Source organism: Engraulis encrasicolus, chromosome 5 (genome assembly GCF_034702125.1).
Source record: "Engraulis encrasicolus isolate BLACKSEA-1 chromosome 5, IST_EnEncr_1.0, whole genome shotgun sequence".
NCBI lineage: Eukaryota > Metazoa > Chordata > Actinopteri > Clupeiformes > Engraulidae > Engraulis > Engraulis encrasicolus.
In genome coordinates this window covers 11,259,616-11,282,074 of record NC_085861.1, presented here as the reverse complement: position 1 = coordinate 11,282,074, position 22,459 = coordinate 11,259,616, and the positions used below count along the sequence as shown (strand labels likewise).

General features: G+C 42.1%; 4 protein-coding genes across 8 annotated transcripts in view; 2 read left to right on the top strand and 2 right to left on the bottom strand.

The window, feature by feature from the left end:
- Window positions 1–305, top strand: part of rspo3 (R-spondin 3) — a 42,923-nt gene extending 42,618 nt beyond the window's left edge. For both annotated transcript variants that reach the window (XM_063198705.1, XM_063198704.1), the window contains one exon: window positions 1–305. This exon is cut by the window's left edge and continues 747 nt beyond it. The gene's annotated coding sequence lies outside the window, so the exon portion shown is untranslated.
- A 3,047-nt stretch (window positions 306–3,352) lies between these two features.
- Window positions 3,353–8,620, top strand: rnf146 (ring finger protein 146). Of its 3 annotated transcripts, none has more exons than XM_063198689.1 (3): window positions 3,353–3,463; window positions 4,376–4,442; window positions 5,004–8,620. In XM_063198689.1, the coding sequence occupies exon 3, from the start codon at window positions 5,005–5,007 to the stop codon at window positions 6,265–6,267; it is 1,263 nt and encodes a 420-aa protein (XP_063054759.1). In that variant the 5' UTR covers window positions 3,353–3,463; window positions 4,376–4,442; window position 5,004; the 3' UTR covers window positions 6,268–8,620. The 3 variants fall into 3 exon arrangements, with proteins under 3 accessions (XP_063054759.1, XP_063054760.1, XP_063054758.1); XM_063198690.1 differs by having other exon boundaries at window positions 3,353–3,467; XM_063198688.1 differs by lacking the exon at window positions 4,376–4,442 and having other exon boundaries at window positions 3,360–3,463.
- A 1,554-nt stretch (window positions 8,621–10,174) lies between these two features.
- On the bottom strand, window positions 10,175–14,816 carry LOC134448976 (ethylmalonyl-CoA decarboxylase-like). Its single transcript, XM_063198710.1, has 6 exons — window positions 14,608–14,816; window positions 13,737–13,963; window positions 12,625–12,767; window positions 12,326–12,378; window positions 11,432–11,512; window positions 10,175–10,843 (listed from the first exon to the last, which is right to left on the bottom strand). Exons 2-6 carry the CDS (start codon window positions 13,960–13,962, stop codon window positions 10,429–10,431), a joined length of 918 nt encoding a protein of 305 aa, XP_063054780.1. The 5' UTR covers window position 13,963; window positions 14,608–14,816; the 3' UTR covers window positions 10,175–10,428.
- Window positions 14,817–16,483: 1,667 nt separating this feature from the next.
- Window positions 16,484–22,169, bottom strand: echdc1 (enoyl CoA hydratase domain containing 1). Of its 2 annotated transcripts, none has more exons than XM_063198712.1 (6): window positions 22,133–22,169; window positions 19,908–20,131; window positions 19,326–19,468; window positions 18,925–18,977; window positions 18,229–18,309; window positions 16,484–17,873 (listed from the first exon to the last, which is right to left on the bottom strand). In XM_063198712.1, the coding sequence occupies exons 2-6, from the start codon at window positions 20,128–20,130 to the stop codon at window positions 17,468–17,470; spliced, it is 906 nt and encodes a 301-aa protein (XP_063054782.1). In that variant the 5' UTR covers window position 20,131; window positions 22,133–22,169; the 3' UTR covers window positions 16,484–17,467. The 2 variants fall into 2 exon arrangements, with proteins under 2 accessions (XP_063054782.1, XP_063054781.1); XM_063198711.1 differs by lacking the exon at window positions 22,133–22,169 and adding an exon at window positions 21,649–21,869.
- Window positions 22,170–22,459: the final 290 nt, after the last annotated feature.

The following is a 22,459-nucleotide window of genomic DNA, read 5'->3' as shown; positions in this document are numbered from 1 at the left end:
AGATTTTTTTTAATGTAGAACATGTTGTGTAAACGTCGATACTTCTTGTCTGACTAAATTAAAAGTGAGCATGCTTGCTGGCATCCTGGATATTGCCTGTGGTAGACAGCGATCTACTGACTGCATGGATGGGTGTATATATGTGTATAAGGGCAAAAAATAAGGACAGGTTGTTTTGTTTCGTTTCTGTTACTGTTTTCTTGCTCCATGCCCGCAGAACAAAGTGTTGGTTTGCCTGTCTGTACTTACAGGATCTGTGCTTCTGAAGCCATCTGAACAAAAAAAAAGTCAAAAAGCACCTGTTACTTCAAATAAAATATATTAAATTTTGACTGGTTTGTCTCTTTTTGACTGCTGTGTGTGGTAAATGGGGCTTTTCAGAGCAGCTTCCCTGTTTTCCTGAGGTAAGAAAAGGTGCTGAGCATTTGAAGTCAGCTGCAAACAGTACAGCTTAATGCATTAAAGATGAACTGTACAGTCTGAAATATAATCCAGTTCTTGAATTACTTAATTTGGATCGTGTAACTTTATTTTATTTTGCGACATATTCTCCTATACTGTCATTTAGCCTAAAATGTTTTAGTAGTAGGCATAGTAGTAGTAGTAGTAGTAGTAGTAGTAGTAGTAGTATACTTTGTAGCAGCAGCAGCAGCAGCATTTTACAGAAATGTGGCTGGATGTAACTTGTGACTTGTGAAATGGACTCGAGTCAGACTTGAGTCCCAATTTTGACAACTTGAGAATCGACTGGAATATTTGGAATGACCTGTAACTTAAAATGGAAAAGAATGGCCATACTGTAGCTACTTGTTGTGTGCTGATGACATTATGGATCATTGTAATTACAATAAATACATTTAGCTGATGCTTTTATCCAAATCAACTGGCAAAGGAGGACATCATGCACAGCAGTGTGGAGAGGAAGGAATTCATGATCAAAAGTAGCTGTCAAGATTGTACGTAGAACAAGTACATGGTGACTTGTTAAGGACTTGGGATAAAAATTAGACATTGGTTTGGGTTAGAAACAGGTTTTTAAAGGGGGATTTGATGTACCGCTGTAACCGACGTCGTCTGCGCCAGTTCACCTTCCTGTTCGGCATGGGAGGCACAGCTACTGCTAATCTAAAGGTCAAGACTGATAGCTCAGAACTGCCGATACTGGGCCCTACCGTAAGCCTGGTTCTCACCATACCTGTGTGTGTGTGTGTGTGTGTGTGTGTGTGTGTGTGTGTGTGTGTGTGTGTGTGTGTGTGTGTGTGTGTGTGTGTGTGTGTGTGTGTGTGTGTGTGTGTGTGTGTGTGTGTCAAGGGCGCTGGAACAAGTTTTAAAGTGGTGGTGCATTTTATTTTTAGCTTTATCTTTATTTCTTAACAATGTTACTGCTGCTGCACTACTCCACTCATTTGTCTGCAGTAAAAGTTGAGAGAGCCTCATTTAGGGAGGCCAAAAGTGGGGAAGCAAATGCACCACTGCATCCCCCTTTCCGGCACCTATGGTGTGTGTGTGTGTGTGTGTGTGTGTGTGTGTGTGTGTGTGTGTGTGTGTGTGTGTGTGTGTGTGTGTGTGTGTGTGTGGTTATAGAGCCCTGGAGCTCTGGAGCCCTGACCCAACACACACAGAGGTCTGGATCCCCAAATAATCAGAGCATTTATTGCTTCAATATCAATGCCAGCTCGCATTGAGGAGTCACTCACAGCGCAGATTATAGACTATATTAACGTTTTAGAAATCAACAGAAAATGTTTTTGAAGGAATTTGTTGGTGGTGAGGACGTGCAGAATGATGGATAAAGCCATTCTTTCTGAGGGCAGAGCCAATGTGTGCTCTCGAAGACCTAGTGGAGTTCACAAAGCTGCGCGGAACTACATGTTGGGCAAGAGTCAGGTATGGCTCTGCACCGGGCTGCTACGCCGGCGACTCGGGTTCGATTGAATTTGCGGCCCTGGTCATTTGCCGACCCTTCTACATTTCTCTCCCCATTTGCCTCCTGTCTACCTCTCCTACTGTACTATCATCCATAAAGCCTAAAAGACAAATAAAATCCAAAAAAAAAAAAGAAGAACTACAGATGCTGTATGAGGCTTCAGGAGGCTAGCTAAGTTCATAAATCGGGTTAATTTTTATTCAAAATAGTAGTTGAGATAGTTCTATTGTTTTTCTAGTGTATTGTTTTTTTTTATTGTAACAGGGCATCAGAAAATGAAATATGATGTAGATAAGTATGAACATTCTACGGCTGAACTCTTCTAGGCTACTTGGCATCGTTACACCACCACCCTGGGCGGTGAGTGGGATTTATGGAGATTTGATGTGCATGTATAACCTAATAATAATGTGCTACCACCCTCAGCGATGAGCATTTATTTATAAGAAATTGATGTGTACATTGATGTCACAACCTGACCAAACCCTGAGAGAAGTGGTTATGGGGATTTATAATGTAGGCTACAGTAGGCCTACTAGGGCCTATAGGCATACATGTGATTTGATGTGTAGGCCTATAAAAATATACCTTCCTGAGCACAATTGGAAAAAAGTTTGTTATTTAGATTTTTATGTAGGCCTATGACAATTTGCAATCTACCACTCAAAGCACAGCGATAGATAATTGCCATTGGCACCTCAAATAAAGGATGTAGGCCTACAGAAGCAGTGTACAGAAGCGATAATAACAAGAATATGAAAGGTACAGACTAAGAAATATGTTGGTGGTGGTGACATAGCCTACCTGTGGCTGTATTTTTATCAACTTTTTTACTAAATGGGGATTAATCTTTTTTATGGCTACAGTCATCTAAAAAGACAGCTGTCGATTTAGTGAGTCATACAGAGATGGCCAAAAAGGCTTGTGCATGTGCATTTCCAAATCAACAGCTGTCTTTTTAGATAACAATTCGCATCAGAGTATTTATTTTTGTATAATCCTTATTTGAAAGTGGTGACATTTCCCTCCAATGCTCTCAAGGCAAGTGATCAACTGGTTCTGTTGACATTCGAGGGCCTGTCTTTCTGAACCTTGGATGCCCCCTTCTGTTTCGTTTGGCTTGTGTATTGTAGGCTATTTTTTTAATTGTCCTATTATTCATTTTAGGGTAACATTTCTTTGCCCATGTAGGCTATTTTCCAAATCCACACAGCTGATCCCTATGTTTCACTGCTACCTGCTTAGGATTTGACCAGACAGATTTTGTATTATTATTATTTTCATATTATTATTTTCATTTTTTAAAATTTGTAACAACACATCAGAGACAAACATTGAAAAGGTGCAACTAGAACTAACCAAAATAGGAAACGAAATTGTAAATATTTGACCAGACTGATCTGGCGCAAAGGCTCGAACGTGAAACGTAGGCGAGGCGGGGTGACGCACAGGCAACTACGTAGCTCTATCATTCGTTGTGGTGTTTTGTGGAACGAGCTAGGAGAATCAACATCGGATGACTGCTGTCTTCTCAGAGTAGGTAAAACCAGCACAAGACAGTTCAGGCAACTGTCACGTTTTGTCTTTATTTATATGCATGATTTGTTCTAGTGCTTTATGTATCGATTGAAATTCATCGTAGTTAGGCATTACCTTTGGTGAAGCAGACAACTAGCTAGCAGTGGTCTTTGCTAACGCTATGGTCCACCCACAACAGGTCCAGTTGTTGTCTATCGGTTGTTTTTGTGAAATGGTACTTCGCGAACTATAATCACCTCGCAATGTCTTTGAAAAGAATATGATGTCACCAGTACTATTGTAAATCAGTTGTACGATTACGCTTTTGTATCATGCAAATGTTTAAGGCCAACGTAATTAATTTCACATAACATTAGCGACCTAATCAGTATTGGCTACGAAAGGCTAAATGGCGAAACCAAGGCCTAACTTTTTTATATAGCTGCTTGACTAAATGTCAACGGACCAGCTCATCGTCAGTTGTCGGCAAGGTATCTTCTACATCTTGACACAATATGTTTTCTAACATAGCGGTTGCTGATTGTCTGATGTCAAGTTGGATAATGATACAACCGTTAGCTTTTGTATAGCTAGCATGTTTTGTGTTTGTCGCTAGCTATCAAATGCTAGCATATTATGTTTCAGCTAGGAGATGCATTGGAGGGCAATTAGCTGCTAGGCCATTTATTGATGACCGATGATGATGACAGTTCATTTTGGCCTTCTCTTTCCTCAAAATTGCAAGAATATCATGCAATGTTAACCTCACATTACATCCTAAATACTGCTACTACTACTGATGGTAATATTTACGTGTAGCAAACTGCTAGATACAGCCTGTGTACCAAGTAAAAAAAAAAAAACTGGCGAGTTATTTACTTCGCCGACAAATTAACTGGTTTGCGAATGTGTTGCAAATTTTTGTTGTAGATAACTTTGACAAGTGAAGACAAACAATACGACCCCTAATGACCAAGACGTACTAGAGGATTGCTCAGTAAGTACTCATTACCTCTGTCAAGGAGGTTATGTTTTCGGTCGCTTGTTTGCCCGTCTGTCGGTCGCTTTGTTTTGTTTGTCTGTCTGTCCGTCGGTCTGTCTGTCCGCAGGATAACTCAAAATGTTATGAACGGATTTTGATGAAATTTTGTGGAGTTGTTGGACATGTCAAATGGAACAATTGATTACCTTTTTGGTGATGATCCATCAAGGTTTTTTTTTCTCAAAAATATTCTTCACCATTGCAGGATAGGGCGAATTTTGACATTCCAGTTTCTAACTCCGTCCTCTCTGAGTGCATTTCTAGTTATCTGTTTATGGTGACTCGATTTCTGACATCAAAACTGAGGATTATTTGGGAAGTGGGACATCGAAATCCACTTCTAGTTGTCCCCCAAATGCAGAGACCGTTTGAGCAATGCCACAATATGGAATCAAAGTCAATATCTCTCTCTCTCTCTCTCTCCTTCTTGTGCTCCCCCTTCCCACATGCTCTTTGTTTTTGTGAACAAATTAATGAGTATATGACCGTAAAACATCTTGTGTCCTCTCCTGACAGAATGGCTAGCTGTGGCGAGGTTGACCACTCGGCGAGCCTGCTGGCCAGCAGAAAGGGGGGCAGCGACTCGCTGCCAGGTTCGGGCGGCTCCTCTCCCTCGCTGCCCGTGCCGGAGTGTGCCATCTGCCTGCAGAGCTGCGTGCACCCGGTGCGCCTGCCCTGCCGCCACATCTTCTGCTTCCTGTGTGTGAAGGGCGCCTCGTGGCAGAGCAAGCGCTGCGCCCTGTGCCGGCAGGAAGTGCCCGAGGACTTCCTGGAACGGCCCACCCTGCTCTCTCCCGAGGAGCTGAAGGCCTCGGCGGCGGGCGCAGGCAAGGGGCCTGGCGAGCACGCCTGGTACTACGAGGGCCGCAACGGCTGGTGGCAGTACGACGAGCGCACCAGCCGCGAGCTGGAGGACGCCTTCGGCAAGGGCAAGAAGACGGCCGAGATGCTGATCGCCGGCTTCCTGTACGTGGCCGACCTGGAGAACATGGTGCAGTACCGCCGCAACGAGCACGGGCGCCGCCGCAAGATGAAGCGCGACGTGGTCGACATCCCCAAGAAGGGCGTGGCGGGTCTGCGGCTGGACGCGGACGCTGTGGCGGCACAGCAGGCTGCGGCGGCTGCCGGCGGTGCCAGCGCCAGTGGAGGGCGCGAGAGCTCTGCCGACGGGGCCGACACCTCCGGGGTGCCGGGGACCAGCGCTGCTGCGGGGGCTGGTGCTTCGGGGGGCGCAGCCGCCGGTGTCCTGATGCCCCCGGGCAGACCACCTACCTCCCTGGGCGGGCAGCCCACCAGCCCCTCGGGCCACTCCTCCTCCACCTCCTCCTCCTCAGACGACGGGCTCTCCCTGGAGAGGGCCTTCCTGCACCTCCGCATCGGCCGCAGCTCCGAGCCCGAGAGAGGAGGCGTCCTAGAAGGAGAGGAGGAGGAGGAAGAGGAGGATGAAGACGAGACCTCGCCCTCCCACGTCTCCTTCTCCCATGATGCTTCGGTGGGCGAGTCCGTACCCGAGAGCAGCACTGAGGATGATGAGGAGGAAGAGGACGAGGAGCACAGGTCTCCTGTGGATGCTGAAGACGAGGCGGAGGAGGAGGAGGAAGAGGGGGCTGCCGCTCCTGCTGCTGTGGCGCCTTGCCCGAGGCAGAGACTTCACCGACCCAGACCCAACCCTGACGAGCGCTTTCCCCCTGGTGGTGCATCGTCAGCCGGCGGTGGTAGCAGTGGTAGCAGTCTGGGAGCACGGAGGCCAGATGGCCAGTGTACAGTGACTGAAGTGTAAGACTCTAATCTAATCTAAGGAGAGCAGGAGAGAGGAGGAGGAGGAGGGGGTTGGGGTAAGGGGACTAAAGACCTTCACTGGAACTGAGCTTCTCAGTCTGATCTGCCTGCCCTTGCACTCACAGCAGCTACAGCAGCAGCAGCAGCATTCGCAGCCACAACCACCTCCATCTCCATCATCATCATCATCATCATCATTCTCTTCATCCTCCTCCTGCCAACCGAAGGGCCTTCTGTTCTGGGTGTTACTGGATGATTGACCCCCCCCCCCCAACACCACCAAACCCCTTCCCTCCCCTCCTTCCTGTCATTTCTCTCATCCAGATTTTCTTGTATGTGTTTTCATGTGTAGATTCAGTTGTTTCCAGAGGTTCAGTGCTGTGTGAAAGTATTTGCCCGCTTACTGATTTTGTTTTTAACTTTTTTTGCACATTGTCCTACATTTTTAACATTAAACAATGATTATGGAAGTAAACACAAAATGCAGTATTTCAGTGATTATATTATCATTTGTTAAGAGAAAAATGGCATCCAAACCTGCATGAGCCTGTGTGAAAAAGTAATTCCGCCCTTGTTAAATGACTAGGTATCTGTGATTAATCATATTATTTTGGACAACAGAGTTATATTTAACAGCTGGCTACTACCATACCTTTCAAATCAAGAGATAATTTGAATAGAACCTGTTTGACGATGTGTAGCAGGCCATAGCGAACCCATGACATCTCACTGCGATCCATCAACATTCAGGGGCAGATTATCATTTCTATAAATGACATGTCTCAGACTGTAAAAGGTTATAAAGCCATTTCTAAATCATTGAGACGTCTGCAAACCATGCTGAGAGCCATTATCTACAAATGCAGAAAGAATGGTGAAATGGTAAACATTTCTAAGAGTGGCTGTCACTAAAATTACCCCAAGAAGACAGTGACGGTGGATCCAAGAGTTCAGAAAGGAATACAGAAAAACATCTTACCAATTGGAGGTTTTAATTACCTCGGAAAATTGAAATGTGCATTACTCAACCAAAGCCACCTCTGTCGAGGAGAACATCTTGTCTAAAAAAAAAAACATTGACAATGCATAAAAATCTTCTGAGAAAATATTCTGTGGACAGATTGAACAAAAGTTGAACTTTTGAAAGGAGAGCTTTCTGTAACTTCTGGTGTGAAATCAAGACTGCATTTGATAAAAAAAATGTTATGTCAAGTGAAACATGGTGGTGGGAGATTCATGGTTTGCCAGTTCTTGTAAACACTTGACTAAAATTGTTGCTGCTGGGGGTGGTACAAGTTATAAGGTAGAGGGGGTAATTACTTTTTCACATGAGGTCATGTAGGTTCAGACATCATTTTTTCCCCCATAATTTAAATCGGCAATTATAACATTTTTGTGTTGACTTGGGAGTTCTCTATCTACAGAACCAATTCCATTGTTTTATCTGAAATGATTTAGAGTGACAAAGATGCAATGAAAGCTAAGAAATAAGTAAGGGGGCAAATACTTCTGCACAGCACTGTAAAATACCATGAATGTGAATGATGACTCAAAAATGTTGGTCATGGATTTATTTTTCTTTGTTTCTTTTTTAAAATAATTTGCATTGCTCATCATGCCTAACACCTAATGCCCCTGACAACAGAAGGAGAAAGGTCGTTTGGAATCGTATACAAATACAAGGCCTTATGAGACTGACGCGGGTACCGTACCTCCTAACAATTATTTGTTGTTTTGACTGTGTGATCTGTAAAGTGTTATACAGGTTTTCAGCTTCCGCAGAGTTTTTGAGGGATCTGAAGTTAACACACATATTGAACCTTTGGGCTTACAGTCCTGACTTTCCACCGGTGTTTCAATCATAACCAACCATAGCATGGTCTTGGAGTGGTGTGTGTTCACATTTCATCATCCACCTGCTAGTCCAGCTCATAACTTGTGCATGTTATAAGAGAGGGCTTCTAAAACACTACTGGCAGGATGACATGAAATGTTTATCCTTTTTTTATTTTTTTCACCCAGTTGGTCGATTGGTTGGTCTCTTGCCCTTTTTGTTGTGAGGTTCTGTTGTGTGCGTGTTTATTTTTTGCGTGTGTGTGTGAAAATGGATGATTTGATGGTGTAGCGACTCGAGGGCAGTGATATCCGTTATGCAGTGATTATGTTCTTAATTCTCTTTTTTTTTCATACAAGTCACCACTTCTCAATTTTGTGACACTTTGTTTTAGTTTTCAATTTTACTTTTTAAAAAACTAAGCAGTTTTCTTTTCTTTCTTTTTTTTTTTTGCTTTGATGTATTTTGTTACAAGATTTGTAATTTAATAATAAAGTCTGTGTCAACTTATCATCCCATATACAAAGACTACTTCTAGTTATTATTATTTTTAAATTATATAGGCCTATATTTTCTTTTTCCTCCATTTTCACGGTCTCCGAATGTTTGACAGACGTGAGGAGCTTTGTGCCATTCTAGTCGACAGTAGGCTAGTCCCTGAAACTCCTGCAGAGACCTCCCCACTAAACTCCACATTCACTCTGATCTCATGCTCCCGATGTCAATGGCCTCTTTGTGCTACATAATGGTCACATTGTGATCCATCTGTGGTAACAGTTTTTTTTTGTTTCATGTAAGCCCGTATGAGCTTTAAATTATAAAAGGCTGCACACATGATCAAACAGTTTGCGATCAGATGATCATGATCCTGACTGTCTATTGAATCTCACACATGACTCACATGTACTCCTTAAGAACAGCACCACAGGGGCGTTCGGTATACCATTTCAGCCTGATCTCACAGAATTCTGAGACATGGACACAGACCCTTGATGCACAAATCGTTCATAGTTTCACAGATTTCACATTAGGGCCATGGAAGTGTCTTCTGCGAGGGGCGCACTGAATTGCTTTCTGTATGTTCCACTGCACCCTGTTAAGTCTTATCATTAGAAAACTCACAAGAATTTAGTATCAACTAACTGGAGAAGATAGGTAGGCTATTCCATCAGGAAGCCTACGTATCTTTTCCAGTCAGTCGATACCCAATTCTATAACTTAACAAAAGAATGATATTGTAATTTAAGTTGTGTCCAGACCAAAACAATCCCCAACGATATTTGAAATTAGAAAACTCTGGAGAGAACACAAGTTGGAAAATAAGACAGGAATACAGAGAAAGCCCTTCATTTTGGCTACATCTATGAAACATGAATCCATGCCACAGATAATGCATCTATCACAATGGTCTGTGTTAATTTCACGGAACTCTGTGAGATCATGTTGACCATTTACTGAGTGTCACACTCTTTTCTAACTTAAACCTGGGCAGCACTACAGTGGACTGTGTGTCTGTATTCTGTAAAAATGTGTTAGCTCCTCAGGACAGTCAGTATTGAGCTCTCATTTGAGTGCTTCTATTACACATTAGAGGGTAAAATTAGAAGACCCAACAGGACTGCTATGACCTTTTAATACACCGCTATTTCCCAGTATAATTCTAGCTATAATTGACTGCCGTCCCATTGACTCGCACTTAAGGGAGGGCACTTACCTAATGTAGGCCCATCACAGCTTTATAGCGGCTATCTACGTATCTATCTATACCAGTGTTTCCCAACCTTATGTGTCTCATTTAGGCCTACCCCCTAAGCCTTTTCGTTGTGCAAGGAGTACCCCCTAACTCGTGTTTTACATCCCTTTTTCTATTTCAGTGTGACTATGCTCCATGTATTTGTTAACATTTATTTTTTCCAAGTACCCCCTGCAGTGTGCTCGCGTACCCCTAGTGGTACACGTACCCCTGGTTGGGAAACACTGATCTATACTTCTTAAATCACAATGTTCAGGATAGCTACAGCTATCATGTTATTTCTGTAACCGATGAAGTTATGAGACTTTGCAAATAAACAACCTGTTTTTGTTGATTTATTGTTCAGCACATTAAGAGGCATTATAAAATAAAAAAATAATTCAGGGGGAAAAAAAACGCACACAAAGTCCAATGAGAGAAACAAACATAAGAGTCCGATGTTTACATGCAGTCGTCATTGTTCCGTGGAGCTCACGCAAAGTCACAAGCCATCCCCATGTCCATAAGGTCACTTGTGTTTAGGCTTGGTGGCCCATGCCCTCTGGTGGCCTATGATGACCTATGGTGGCCTATGATTACCTATGCCCCTGTCCATACATCTTGGCGTACAGAGCTGCCAGGTTGGCCGGCGCACCCCACACCGTCCCAAAGACGTCCTTCTCAGCCTTCAGAGCGTCCTCTAGGGGGAGATCTGAGCCTGACACCACCACCTGCTTGACAGCTCTGTTGACCGGTGCAGGGACCTTGGTGTACCGGGCCAACCACTGCCCCGCTTCGGCCAGGGCTCCAGCGGCATCGGTGGAGTTTACGAGGCCGTCGGCAAGCCCGATGTGCATTCCGTAGTCTGGATCCACTGCCTTGGCGCTAGCCAGCAGCTTCAAGGCGGTCTGTCGGCCCACGATGTGCACCAGACGGGCCGCACCACCCCATCCTGGAACCAGACCTATGAACTTGTGCATGAACTGGATCACACTGCCTGGCGCCATCAGTCTGCGCACAACACATTAACAGTTAGTTGGACATCACTGAATGTCAATGTTTAGCTGGAGAAGGTCTGAAGAATCACAACACATTCCAAATAGAAAATAACTTCTGCTACAGGTCATACAGATTATCTGTTAGGTTTTTTTTTTTTTTTTTTTTTTAGTTGTTGTGAATCACTTTGGTGTTTGGCTAATGCAATACGCAGCCAACTGGTATTTAAACAGACTCTGTAGTAGTTTCTGTAGAAACTATTGAGATGTGGACATCACTAAGATTGGATGGGGTGTCCCATGCACTGACCTTAAAAAAAGTAAATATATTATCTAGGTCAGTGGTCCCATGTTTTCTTTGTTCACCATGTAGAGAGTTACTTTTGCACAATCCCTGGTGCTGAACAAAAAGATTACGTAGTTTTTGAAAAAAGGTTCGCACACTTCTTTGGATTTTTTCTTCTTTAAGTTATTTTTTCTTCTTTTTATTCATTCATTCATTGCCAATGAATGAATGAATAAAAAGAAGAAAAAATAACTTAAAGAAGAAAAAATCCAAAGAAGTGTGCAAACCTTTTTTCCAAAACTTCTTTGTTCACCATACCTGAAATCGCAAGCCACGGTGAGTTCCGCCCCTCCTCCTAACGCTTTGCCTTCCACCAGGGCAACAGAGATGAGGGGCAGTCTGTGCTGAGAGAACAAGACTCTTAGCACTACTGCATCCATTCATTACGTACACAGCACACAGCAAACCAATTAGGCTACATGAAGTAAGCTTAATTAAAGGTGCACGTGTAAAATTGTGGCCAGAGTAGGTATTGCAACTATGCTGCTCATGGAAACTGTGTTGCCTATCGACAAATTTGATCTTTTCGTGAATATTAATAAATAATAAACCAATATTTAGTAGTATGACCAAAGGACGCAAGTTTTGCAGCTAAAAATGCCTGTTTCTGCAAATTCAAAATGGCAGACCATGGAGAAGATCATGTAAAATGCATATCATATGTAAAATGCAATTTTCCCAGTCATAATGAATACTTAGAATTTAATGTTGGTGGTAAGTATTTGTTAAAAAGGAAACATTTGTGAATGGACAGTGTGAATTCTGGAAATGAACAACTAAAAATATTACACAGTGCACCTTTAAGTCTGCATCATCCAATTGACCGTGGTGCTTCCCATTTTGATCAGGGCAAGCCCTATGAATTCCAAGTACACTCGAATCAACCATTATGCAACATTTAACCCCTTTGTTCAAAGCCAATGTTATAACCTTCCTGTCACAAAAATTATAATGGACATGTCTTAATCTATTCTCTCAGTAATGTCATTGCAATATTGTTATGATGTAGTTGAGTATGTTCAGCAAAGAGTGAATAGGCCCATCGACGGGCCTATCTGTAGGAAGAGGCAACCTAACCCAGACAGACATGATTTTTGATGGGTGGAAATTAAGTCACACTTGGGGAACTTGGAAACTTGGAAGGACTCTTACCTGTTCAATCTTGTCAAGGCATTCTGCATGAACATACACACCTTCATGCCATCCTGAAAAACAAAATTAGCATGCATGCACATCACATGCATGCAACAAGAATTCTAACTAAAATAAAGAAAAGACACCACATCACCGCAGTACTTAGGTAATTGCACTGACCACCAGTGAGACTTAGAATTGAGTTTAAAACTCTTCTGATAGTTTATAAGTCACTGAATGGCTTAAACCATAAATATATTGTAAATATGCTTGAACAATATCACCCTAATAGATGTGTTAGGTCTTCAGAATCTAACCTGTGGGTCTATCATGGCCTTGATTTTGTTGAGGTCATTCCCTGAACAGAAGTTCTGACCAGCCCCCTTGACAATGAGCCCTTTGCCCTTCGTCCATCCCTCCAACTCCGCCACTCTCTCCTCCAGCTCCAACATCATGGTCCCTGGGGAGCAGAGAAAAGTATATAATATGATATATATAAAATATAACATAAAAGTATTAATAAAATAGTATAGTATAAATAAAATATAATAATAAATATAAGTTCAAGTGTGCTACTTATGGAGTCAACACCTCCAGAAGAACAGTGTTTCTCAATATAGGAGTCAGGCCCTCTGTGAACAATTACACGAAGTGAGTACAATGGCTTGATTTAACTAGACTTTAAGGTGAGAATTTTAATAATAATAAGTGTTTGATCCCTTGATTTTAAGACATGATCAGTGTATGAATTTAATCGTAGGTGTATTTTAGCACGGAGAGACAGAGTATTAAAAAGAAAATTCAGAAAATAACTTAAAAGAATATATTTTATAAATATAAATGTATTTGTATTTTATTGAGGGAAATAAGTATTTGACGCCTCTAGCCAAAGAGGTCAGATGTGTCTTTGATTACAAAGTTTGTTCATAAATTAGAAGGGATTTTTGCCCACTTTTCTTTGGAGATTATCTCTAAATGGGGCAGTCATGGCGGTTAAGCCGTTAGGGCCTCAGACTAGCCCAAAGGTTGCCAGTTCGACTCCAGACCTGCCAGGTTGGTGGTGGTGGTGGTGGTGGGGGGGGGGTGTAATTAACCAGTGCTCTCCCCCATCCTCCTCCACAGAGGTACCCTGAGCAAGGTAACGTCCCGCCGCATTGCTCCCTTGGGGCGCCGTTGGGGGCTGCCCCCTTGCACGGGTGAGGCATAAATGCAATTTCGTTTTGTGCAGTGCGCAGTGTTCACGCTGTCACGATGACAATGGGAGTTGGAGTTTCCCAGTTGGACTTCCACTTTCACTTCACTAAATAATTAATATTTTGTGTTGTCATCCATAAACTTCCACTCAACGATAATTTACCTAAGACCAGGCTAATTGTACAGATGTTGGGAAAAACCATGCCATATTTACTCAGCTTTCAGTATAGCCTACCTGAAAAGGCATTTACGCGACCAGGATTGTTGAGAGTCATCACTGCAATCCCAGACTTGTCCTCCTTAACTAGATCAATGGACCCTCCGGGGAAAGCCGAAAATTTCTCTTTCATTTCTTTAATTTCCACATCATTAAACCCATGGACGCTGCGTACAGCTGCAGCACTGCAGGACTGTAATCGTGCGATCCTTAAAATGTGCCGACCTGCACTGGACAGGGCCATTCTGAGGGGTTGAAAATGCATGTGAAATTAAACATAGCAAAATATGAATAGCATAAATCATGGATGCCCACTCCCGACCATACAAGAGAGAAAGAGGTCCCTTTAATAACATTGCATCTTACAGCCCACCACTTTACTTAACCGTCTTAACTTAACATCTGTGAACATTTTACAATTAGATCCTACTCTGTTTGCTTGCCAGAGTCAAGGTGTCAGATAAGGTCATACCAAAGACAAAACATAGGCTACAGTCTGTTTATTGTTTTGGTTGGTGTTGCTTGAGCACAACATATAGCCAGCCTAAACAAAAAGTAAAGGGTGATATGCGTTTCCTCTACGCTCTATGAAATGTATCCGACAAAGGTCCTGTCATGTTCTGATCAGCATGAAGCTAAAAGGTGGAGATCATTGAACAATTTGGTTGATAGGTAGAGAACTAGCTTGTCTGGAAAGATGTAGCCTACGTGTCGTATAGCCCTGTATATGATAGGCTATGTCAGACGATAACGGTTCTATTGGAATACCATTGGCCATTTTGCACACTTATCATTAGCAAGACAATTAATTTGAGTCTAGGTCATCAGAAATCACTGTAAAACGCTGAAAGCACGGTCATTCCTGACTTCGGGTTAAATTTCAACTGACCTGTGCGTGATCTTGAGGTGTCACCGCCTAATATGTCCCCCCAGAAACACGGAACTGTCATTTAGCTATTGTTCTCTATTTGTTTGCCTCATTAGTTTCTAATGGATACAAATATTTAAAACATGATGTATTATTTCGAGATATTAAGATTATATTTCGGATATGGGACACACACACACGTCACGTTCGTTTTTTTTTCTACAGCAAGGGGAGGTTTCTTACCACAAGGGGGCAGACTTTCCCACACAAGTGACACAACTGCATTGATGTGCCACCTGCGCTCCCCTACACACCACAGGTAGGATATCCTCCTGACTACCAGCAGTTCATTTTTGTCCTCTCTAGAGGACATTTGTAAACTGCAATATCTCCCACCCCATACACACTACTGTGCTAACTCCCAATGGTCTTTAAAGAGGACATTCAGAGCTTTCCAATGATACCATGTGTGTAGGGGTGGGGTCTTGGGAACTTTCTATTTCTTTGCAAGGAAAATGGTGTCCATTAAAAATAGGCCGCTTTTGGTTAAAGGGAAAGCAAATGCATAATACTTTAAAGTGGGCAATTATTGTCTTAAAACATCATCTTTATATGTTATTTCAATCTCTTCAGAGTACAATTAAACCATTTCTAAATTAATGTAACATTATTTAATTCCCATATTTAGGCGTTAAAGAAATGTCCTCTAAAATGGACATTGGTAGTGACATCTTCCATTTTGTTAGTATTTTTCCAGTCAGAAAGTCAGTATCAGAATCAGAAGGAGAGACACTTTACAGCACATTATTGATAAATAATCCTAGATGTGATGTTTGAGGAAGATGCTGAAGATTCAGAGACCTCTTAGGATTCATTTCAAGCAGGAAAAGTAGAATCAGAACAAGCAGAACGTTTCCTATTGATGCATTTGTCGCCCCATGTGGAGCATGACTCTGATGTGTGTCTGAACTTTGCAGGACAATATTTCAACCAAAAATTAAATTAAGACTAAATTAATCCTATAGACATGAACACATGTTTGTTCCAGAGATAATAACCCATATTTCACACATCAGAACTATACAATTAGTCAACTCTGGTGAAATTTCTCAGTTGAGGGACAACATGTCATTCAAGCTTTAACTGCAAGTCCAGTTACTTAAAACAAATTTGCTTTGACTTGAGATGACCTGCATGAATGATAATGGTCACAGACACATCCAGTTTCCACCTCAAACCAATAAAACACTCATTGTTAACTCATAAATGCTCAAATTTACTAATAATTAAACTGATTGTTATGCTTTTTCATCCAGATTGATTGATAGCAATTAAGGTACATTTTCAATGTACGGCCTTCCAATGTCCACTGTAATGGACACATTAAATCTTTAAAAAATAAAATTCGAAAAAAATGTTGTCAATCTCATTTTTTGCCTTCAAACAATTGGGGGAGTAAAAAAAAACAAAGATTTTAAAACTTTTTTTCCCCTGGTAGTCAGGAGGATATTGTATTGGTATCGGAAAAATATATTATTTAATTCCTAGCTCGGCATTATTGCGTTGGTTATGTCATTTTCTCGCAAAAAAATTGCTTTCTCTGAAGAGCCTCCTGTAACCTGTAGCCTATAGGGCCCTGCGCCATCTTAATCCGGCCCCACAGACAACACAGTTTTTTCAGAACAAGACCATAAAAGAAGATAATGAAGCGTTTTTTGTCTTGCAAAGATATATATAGTATTCCTTTGGGTAGGCCTCTAGGTGGTCTACCATTCGATTACTTTCTAGTCGGCCTCCCCATCTAACCTTGACTTGTTTTATGGGGGACGGACAAATGATCTGCATCCTTAGGCATCACCCATTCTGTTAGCAATATGAAAGAGACAAACATATAAGCCTGTTTACAAAATTCATTTTATGCATGAAAACAACATTTTAAATGGGCCTATAGTATTTAGGGATTATGCCTCCTTTTACATAGGCCTAAATTCTATCAAGTATATACTATGAGACGGCATCCTGATTTGAATAGGCTTTGTGCTAAATCTAAGGCAATGTATTGTCTGCATGAAGGATAGCATCTTGCCTTCACGGCTACTCCACTTGACTTCATAATTTGCCCTGGATTAATCATTTGTCTCGTTGGCTATAGTGTACACACTTTGAAAAACACAGGCAGGTTTAGCAGCAATGTCAACAGCAAGGTTTTTTTGTAATAATTCTGTTCACCACAAATACAAAACAGGAAGAAACCCCCCAAAACCTCATGGGAATCCAACTTTGAGCATGTATTATTTCTGGAGTCTATCTGGATAGCTTTTTGCTCCAGGTCATCAGAATTCCACATTTGAGAGCAACCGCCATGATTGATCACAGGGCGCACGACACACACACACACACACACACACACACACACACACACACACACACAAAGACGCCTATTTGTCCAGGAGAAGGGGCTATTGTCTGTGTCAAAGTGTGCACACAGTGTCATAACAAATGAAATGCCTTTGTACCCTCACAACCCCTCAAGTGTCCTTCTAATGACCACATACTGTACTGTACACTGCATCACTGAGCATGAGAACTGCTTCGTTACTGTTCTTGTGGGCTCAGGGTCAATGGAAACTCTTGATGGTGATGGGAAAAAAAAGTTCATTAATGCATCTTTTCCACTGCCGGTTTTCTGGTAGGCCTACAGCTCGACACAGCACGAACCTGCCGCCACTTTTTGCTTTGCGATTGAGCTGTGTCGTGCCTATTCGAAAAAGAAAAAAGTGGCGGCCGAGTTGCGCTGTGTCGAGCTGTAAGCCGACCAGAAAGACGGCAGTGGAAAAGAGGCATTAGAGCCCTGCCTATGCCCATGTCCAGAAGTCTGCGGTCACTTGTGTTTAGGCTTGGTGGCCAGAGCTGCCAGGTTGGCCGGCCCTCCCCACACCGTCCCAAAGATGTTCTTCTCAGCCTTCAGAGCATCCTCTAGGGGGAGCTCTCTGCCTGACACCACCACCTTCTTAATGGCTCTAGTGACCGCGGCAGGGGCCTTGGTGTACCGGGCCAGCCACTGCCCGGCTTTGGACAGAGCATCGGCGCCATCGGCAGGGTTCACGAGGCCGCTGGCCAGCCCGATCTGCATTCCGTAGTCCGGATCCACTTTCGTGGCGCCGGCCATTAGCTGCAAGGCGATCTCGCTGCCCACGATACGCACCAGGCGGGCCGCACCACCCCATCCCGGAACCAGACCCATGAACTTGTGGACAAACTGGATCACACTGCCTGGCGCCATCAGTCTGCGTGCAACACATAAACCATTAATTGCACATCATTGCTAAGAACGTCAATGTTTAGCTGGAGGAAGAATCACAATACATTACCCCAGATAGAAAAGATGAAACAATTTTCTTACAAAAGAGGGTTAAATCTTAGCATGGTATTTTTGTACTCCTGAGTCCTGCAACAGTTCATACACGTTTTGTGTTAGGTATCGGCTTATTAGTAAGTCACTTTTGTGTTTGGCTAATGCAATGGGCAGCAAACTGGCATTTTGACAGACTCTCCACTTTCTGTAGTGAGAGACGTGAGAAATGTGGACATCACTGAAATCGGATGGGATGTCTGTCCCTGTGTTTCCTTACTTCACTGTACCTGAAATCACAAGCCGTGGTGAGTTCCGACCCTCCTCCTAAGGCTTTGCCTTCCACCAGGGCAACAGAGATGAGGGGCAGTCTGTGCTGAGAGAACAAGAGTCTTAACACTACCGCATCCATTAATTACGTCCACAGCACACAGCAAACCAATTAGGCTACATGAAATAAGCTTAATTAAGTCTGCATAGTCCAATTGACCGTGGTGCTCTCTCAATTTGCAGACAGCTAAGCAAGTCACTGGAGCATCTTCAGATAAGAGTAAGAGTAAGAGTAATATATTTTGTCACATACAACCCCAGCTTTAGGCTAGCTTGCAGTGAAATGACAGTAACTCCATATACAGAAAAAAATACATGAATTAATTATACATCATAAAATACAAGTAGACTATTTTCTTAATTGTCCATAGCTGTGTGACTCAAGAACAAGGTGAAGTTCTCTGTGGAAATGTAGGCATGGCACTGGCGTAGCTGTTGTGAAAAGTGTGGATAATTTACCTGTTTTATTGAGCAAGTGCCAAGAGGAGCACGGAGGATATCCTTCTTTTCTATTATTTCTTATTTTGGTCAGGTCAAGTCTTGTGAATTTGAAAATACAGGCACCCTTCTGCTGACTAGCTGTTATGGAATAACTAAACCAGACAGACTTGATTGTTGGTAATCAACCCACACTTGGAAACTTGAAGGACTCTTACCTGTTCAATCTTGTCAAGGTATTATGCATGAACATGCACATTTTCATGCCATCCTGGAAAACAAAATAAGAATCTTAGATACATACACATCTCAATACAGTGGAGTATATTCATTTGAAAAGACAACGTAGAAGTATATTAATAAGAAGATTTCATATAGAAAAGTTGATACTTGATGTAAGCTGACATTCCTTTCTTAATTTCTGAAGATGTCAGGTGCAAATTCTCACTTTTTGACCCATGCCAATGAAAATTGTCTTCAGCACATCGTTCTTGTGTGTGTGTGTGTGTGTGTGTGTGTGTGTGTGTGTGTGTGTGTGTGTGTGTGTGTGTGTGTGTGTGTGTGTGTGTGTGTGTGTGTGTGTGTGTGTGTGTGTGTGTGTGTGCTACGTCACAGTCACCTTGGGGTCTATCATGGCCCTAACAGCATTGAGGTCAGAGCCCGAGCAGAAGTTCTGACCAGCCCCCTGGACAATGAGCCCTTTGCCCTCCGTCCATCCCTCCAGCTCCGCCACTCTCTCCTCCAGCTCCAACATCATGGTCCCTGGGGAGCAGAGGCAAGGATATAATTAGTATAAATATAATAATACATATAAGTTCAAATGTGCTACTTATGGAGTGAACACCTCCAGAAGAACAGTGAGTCAGGCCGTCTGTACGCAATTAAGTGAGTACGATGGGTTGGTTTAACTAAACTATTATAATATAGGCATCTATAAGGAGACTGATAACAAAACTGACACTTTTATATACAACTTCAATGGTATCAAAATACATTTTGTTGCTCTAAGCAAATGACACCAAGGATGCTGTATTGGTGATGATGGCAAACTTACCTCCATGACATGACTATTGACAAGGCCATGGTTGGGCTTTGGTCATCCATAAACTTCCACTCAGTGATCATTTACCTAAGACCATGTTACTTGTACAGATATTGGGGAAAAACCATGCCAAACTTACTCGCCTAAAGAAAAGCCTACCTGAAAAGGCATTTATGCGACCAGGATTGTTGACGGTCATCACAGCAATCCCAGACTCCTCCTTAACTAGATCAATGGACCCTCCGGGAAAAGCTGACAATTTCTCTTTCATTTCTTTAATTTCCATATCATTAAACCCATGGACGCTGCGTACAGCTGCAGCACTGCAGGACTGTAATCGTGTGATCCTTAAAATGTGCCGACCTGCAATGGACAGGGCCATTCTGAGGGGATGAAATTGAAAATGCAAATGAAATTGCAGAAGGTGAACAGATCATGTGTGTACCATAACCATAGCCTACCAGAGAGAAAGCAAAAGCAAAAAAAAATGAGGTAGACTACAGCTCCTATCATTGCATATATCAGGGGTCAGGAACCTATGGCTCTAGAGCCACATGTGGCTCTTTTGGGAACTCTATGGCTCTTACTTATCTAGGGTTGCCAACCATCCCTTGAAATATGGAATCAACCCGTATTTATAAATAAAATGATGGGTTCCATATTGAGTTGAAACGGGACAAGGGAGATTAAAAACTGTTAAAATGCAGGAATGTACATCTAAGAACCCTCACCCGGACCCTCACCATAATGAAGTTGACAGTTGGCAACCCTATACTTACCTGTAGGCTAATCAATAAAAGCAATACCTTGACAGTACACTCTAAAATTGTTGGGCTTAATTGAAATACATGCTTTTGGTTGTATTCAGTGGTTTTTTTTTAATTATATGGCTCTCATGCAGAGATGTATAGTAACGAAGTAAAAGTAACGAAGTACTGTACTTAAGTACTAAACTGCCGTATCTGTACTTTTTTGAGTAATATTTTTTTCCTCATACTTGTACTTTTACTGCACTACTTTTTTCTGATGAAATTAATACTTTTACTCCGATATATTTTTCATGTGCTGCTTTCGTTACTCGTTACTCGTTTCTATGCCCGAGCGCTAGATGGCTCTGTCATCACCAGATATGATGGAACGTGTTCACGGTCAGTGACCGTGCAATGGCGATGCAATGGTAGGGAAATAAAAACGTCCTTGCTGCCTAACTGGCTTCTTTAAGCAAATCAGTGTGAAAGGTTCGAGTTGGCGACAAAGCCCGGAAAAGGTTTTTTTTATACATTTTTTATTTGATGTTTTTATTTGATATTTTAATTTATTTGATTATTTTTTTATGTGCACTTCTGACTTTTGTTTTTTTTTTAATAATACTTGAAGCACAACGAGCTGGTTGGAAGCACTGTTTTAAGCAGTAAAACTACTGCCCTACGTTTTCTTAAAAACTGATCTTGTGTTACAAAGCTGTTTTAATAACAAACCATAATGGTATTTGCACTTCACAAGAGACTTAGCCTATTGTACAGAGCTCTAATAAACCAAATGGTATTCAAACTTTTGACTGACTTTTTCCCCCCCTTTTTTTAATGCAGTACTTTTACTTCTACTTCTACTTTTTACTCAAGTAGCAAAACTTACAATACTTCTACTTGCTTTACTTAAGTACAACACATTTTGAATACTTTTGTCCTTCTACTTGAGTAAGGTAAGGAAAGGTTACTTTTGACTTTTACTCAAGTCATTTGACAAGAGGATACTGGTACTTCTACTCCACTACTTTTCTCCAGTACTTTATACATCTCTGCTCTCATGAAAATTTCTTTTGAAAAATTTGGCGTTTATGGCTCTCTCCACCGAAAAGGTTCCTGACCCCTACCCTATTACAGCCTACAATTTTACTTACCCCTTAGCACAATACCTGAGTTGGACTGTCTAAACAGGGCCTACTCATGTTTACTTGCCAGAATCAGCCAGATGTTTTTGTTCGTTGGTCGTTTTTACAAATGACAGGCATATACTCTTATTTTGGTTGGTGTTACTTTAACAAAACATCGCTAAGCCTACCGATAAATTAAAGTGTGAGATCTGAGATGTCTTTCCTATATGAAATGTATGTATCCGACAAAGCTCCTGCCATCGTTCTCAATCAGTATGGAGCCAACAACTTCTATTATGATACAGGGGAATGAACTTTATGGCCGAGAGAGTGAGAGGGAGCTTGTTTCGCAAAGTCAATATTGCATAGTTCGTATTCGATATGTCCGATGTGTATTCTGCACACGTATCATTAACTAGACACTTAATGAGAGTGTAGGTCCCGAGAAACTATATTAAGACGCTGAAAGGACAGTCATTCATCCCAGACTTAGGGCAAAAATACTACTAACCTGAAAATGATCTTGAGGTGTCACAGCTAAATACGTCCCCCAGAAACATGGACACACTGGAACTATTTTTTCCCCATTTGTTTTCTGCATGACACTGTGTCCAATGGCTACTAATTGGTCATTGTAATTGTATATGATTTCGAAATATTAAGAGTATAATTGTGTTTGGGGAGTTAGGGTCACAGGCACTTTCATGTTCGTTTTTATTGGCTACCGTACCAACAAAGGGGACACATATGAGGCATTGAGGACTTTTACCACAAGGGGACAGACTTCACCACACAACTGCATTCACATATAGACAGGTCATCAGCTGGGAAAATTAGG